At 41.1% G+C, this 3,151-nt stretch overlaps 1 protein-coding gene across 1 annotated transcript in view; it reads right to left on the bottom strand.

The window, feature by feature from the left end:
• Nucleotides 1–293: 293 nt before the first annotated feature.
• MCCC2 (methylcrotonoyl-CoA carboxylase 2 (beta)) overlaps nt 294–3,151 on the bottom strand; it is a 108,731-nt gene continuing 105,873 nt past the window's right edge. The window contains exon 17 of the mRNA XM_006900036.1: nt 294–457. Within this exon, the coding sequence (XP_006900098.1) occupies nt 340–457 (118 nt within the window). The 3' untranslated portion in view covers nt 294–339. The remainder of the gene's footprint in view (nt 458–3,151) is intronic.

The following is a 3,151-nucleotide window of genomic DNA, read 5'->3' as shown; positions in this document are numbered from 1 at the left end:
TATTAATGCAGCTTTTCATACTACTTGTAGGTTACAAAAGATAATTGTGAACTATACATTCCTGCATCATGGGTGATAAAATAAGCCACAGAGATATTTCTCAAGGAAAATGTAAAAAAGGAGTAGTAATTGTTGTTTAGCAAAGAAATATTCCACTGATTTTTTTTAAAGTAGAAAAGTACAATGCACCAAGTTAAAAAAAAAAAAAACACACCATATTTTATCATATGTTTAAAAAGTCTTAAAATTTTAAAGTTATTGATAAGTTGCTTCCAATTCGACAGCAAACAACAACAATGTGCTTTTAATATACTTCCAATGGAAAATTCATCATTCCAGTTACATCCTAAAAGTGCCAAAGTCAGTCTTCTGGATTGGAGCATTCAGGGCTGCACTAAGACTGAGGCCCAGGACCAGTCTGGTATCTGCTGGATCAATAATTCCATCATCCCATAGCCTGATAAAAGAAAAGAAAATAATCTATTATAACATTGCCATCAAACTACATTTATATACTGTACTACATACCCAGACCTGCCAAGAATGCTTTCCTTCTGGAAATCTGTGGATCTACTGATTAGCCAACGTGCAGCAAGCTTACAACAGAAACCACGTGAGAAGATGCCCCCAACAGAGGAAGGAAGGAAGGAAAGAAAAGTGACTCAAGTTTCATTTCAACTCACCTCGAAATATCATATAACATCTAAGTCATACCAACTACTTTCTACAAGAAATCTCAAACTAATACACGATTTTAAAATATTTTTATTTATTTCAGGAAAAATTTTCCTAGCCTTCCTCTGCTCACTTAAATATACAAATCCAGATGGTGCATTTGTGGTGTAAGAAGAACTCCATAAACGCAGCTAACAATCCTAGATAAGCTATACCTCTAAATTCTTAAGAAATGACAATGATAACTTAATAGGCATCAGTACCTTTCACTAAAAGATACCCTTAAATGAAGCTCTTCAAATTTTTGCAAAAGGAGGAAAAACAATAACTTTAAAATATATGTAAGCAGATACTTTAGCTTGCTCTTCATTGGTGCATTTGTGGTGTAAGAAGAACAAGTAAATTGTTCAAGTAAACAGAATGAAATTATAAAGAAACAATAATGTTTTTAAAGGTTATTCGTAGGTGTCAGTTTTCTTCTTTTTAAATAAACTGCCTTCAAGATCTGGATGTAGCATCAATTATTAAAGCACACAGACAGAGCAGGAATCAAATCTTAGCTCATAAAACATTTATAAAAAGGACTCTGAAGTATCAACAGCCGATAAAAAAAAAGACACCCTTGTAATTTGTAACCCGTGTCATGATTACACCCGCTCTGCAGCCGACAGCATATATACAGCAGGTCCAGCACGAGGCTGGTCAGTGATCAGCTCCACACACAGGTTCTAATCAAATACCCAGTTCAATTTCGATTGTAAGAACAACAGAGCAGAACAAAACTGGCATGCTGCATCTCTAACAAGTGACAACTAATATAAAATCAAACTTGACAGCAGCAGATGATGACAGAGCTCCCTGAAAAGACAGTCCTAGCATCCTGTGTAACCAGTCCACAGAGTTTTACTGTGAAGCTGATATTTTAATAAGCCCAAGGGAGGTGTCCTACGCTGGCTAGAAAACCCTTACCTGCACCTTTGAGAGAAAGCTGTTGGCTCCATGTCACCACTTGTTTCATAGGCAAGAATAAGAATCTTCTATATTAAGAGAAAAACCTTATTGTCTCCTAAACCTATTTCCAGAGATAAGTCTACTGGGTGACTTGCTCTCCTGCCTGGTGACTAATCCATGAAAGTACCAATGACGATGAAGACGATGAAAGGGAGCAATCTTCTGGCATCTCAGCAATGGCTGAAAGACGAATGGTTCACAGAAAAGATGCTGTTTTCCAAAGTTTAATATTTCAACGCTCTGTGGATTTTAGTCAACATTCTATGTGAAAAAAACTACAAGTTAACTTGTGGTTTATATTTTTTCTTAAATCTCCAATATGGTTTGCTAGTTTCCTTTATTCCTAGTAGTGAGGAAAAAAAAACAACAACAACACAAAAACCAGCCCATTTCCATAAATTCTGACTCGCAGCAATGCTACAGGATTTCCAAGAGCATGGTCTTCCTGAAAGCAGAACATCATCTTTCTCAGAACAGCTGTTGGGTTTGAATCATGGACCTTTGGGATAGCAGTCAACTACTTTAACCACGGTACAATCAGAGCTCCTTGGTTATGTATGTTATTGTTGCTGTTTTGTGGCACTGAGTCAGAACCAATTCAGAGCTGATCCTCCAGTGTGTTCTCAGGGGCTGGAAATCACACAGGAGGAGACTGCTCCTCTTTCTCCATAGAGCAGCTGGTGGATTCTAAAGCTTTACGGTTGGCAGTGCAACTCTTTATCCACTAGGCCAGCAGAGCTCCCTGCCTACTGCGTAAGTCTGTTTAAATTATGGCAAAAGAAAGAGCATATTTATTTCACAAATCAAATATTCTAAAAGAGGGTTTCATCCTTTATTAAATTAATTGATGACCCACCACAACAAAACTAGGCCTATATTTGTCACTGTTGTCATTGTTTGGACTCTCTCTTTAGAATCACTTGCTCAACAACCAGTTCTATCTCTAATATCATCACTTTATTAAATTGAAATTGACTAGAGAGCGAGGACGCCGCGCGAGAGCGAGGACGCCGCGCGAGAGCGAGGACGCCGCGCGAGAGCGAGGACGCCGCGCGAGAGCGAGGCCCCCAAACGGGAGAACGCTGCCGCCAGACGGGGGAACGCCGCCACCAGACGGGGTTCCACCGCGAGAGGGACCTGGAAGAGACCCAGGAAGAACAACAGCGAGCCACCTACCACGGAACTCCAGAGGAGCGAAGACTGTGAGACCAATAGGAATGAAGACTACCCGACACTGTGTGACCCCCCTGCAACCCACACCTGTGTGACCCTTAACACACAGGGTGCTGCTGCATAAACCCCTAGCAGCGCCCAAACCCCGCCCCCACCATTTGGTGATAGTGTCCAAGCCCTGCGCTCCTTGCCCCCTAGTCCCTTGCTTTCCTCCCCTTCCCCCACCCCCCTTGCAGCTCCACAACCACACATCTCAACCCCCACCACAGCCCTGTGACCTCAGGGCACCACC

This window comes from Elephantulus edwardii, unplaced genomic scaffold (genome assembly GCF_000299155.1).
Source record: "Elephantulus edwardii isolate Elephantulus edwardi_28Jun2011 unplaced genomic scaffold, EleEdw1.0 scaffold00271, whole genome shotgun sequence".
Lineage (NCBI taxonomy): Eukaryota > Metazoa > Chordata > Mammalia > Macroscelidea > Macroscelididae > Elephantulus > Elephantulus edwardii.
Note: the sequence above shows the minus strand (reverse complement) of the source record. Positions and strands in the feature narration are given on the sequence as shown.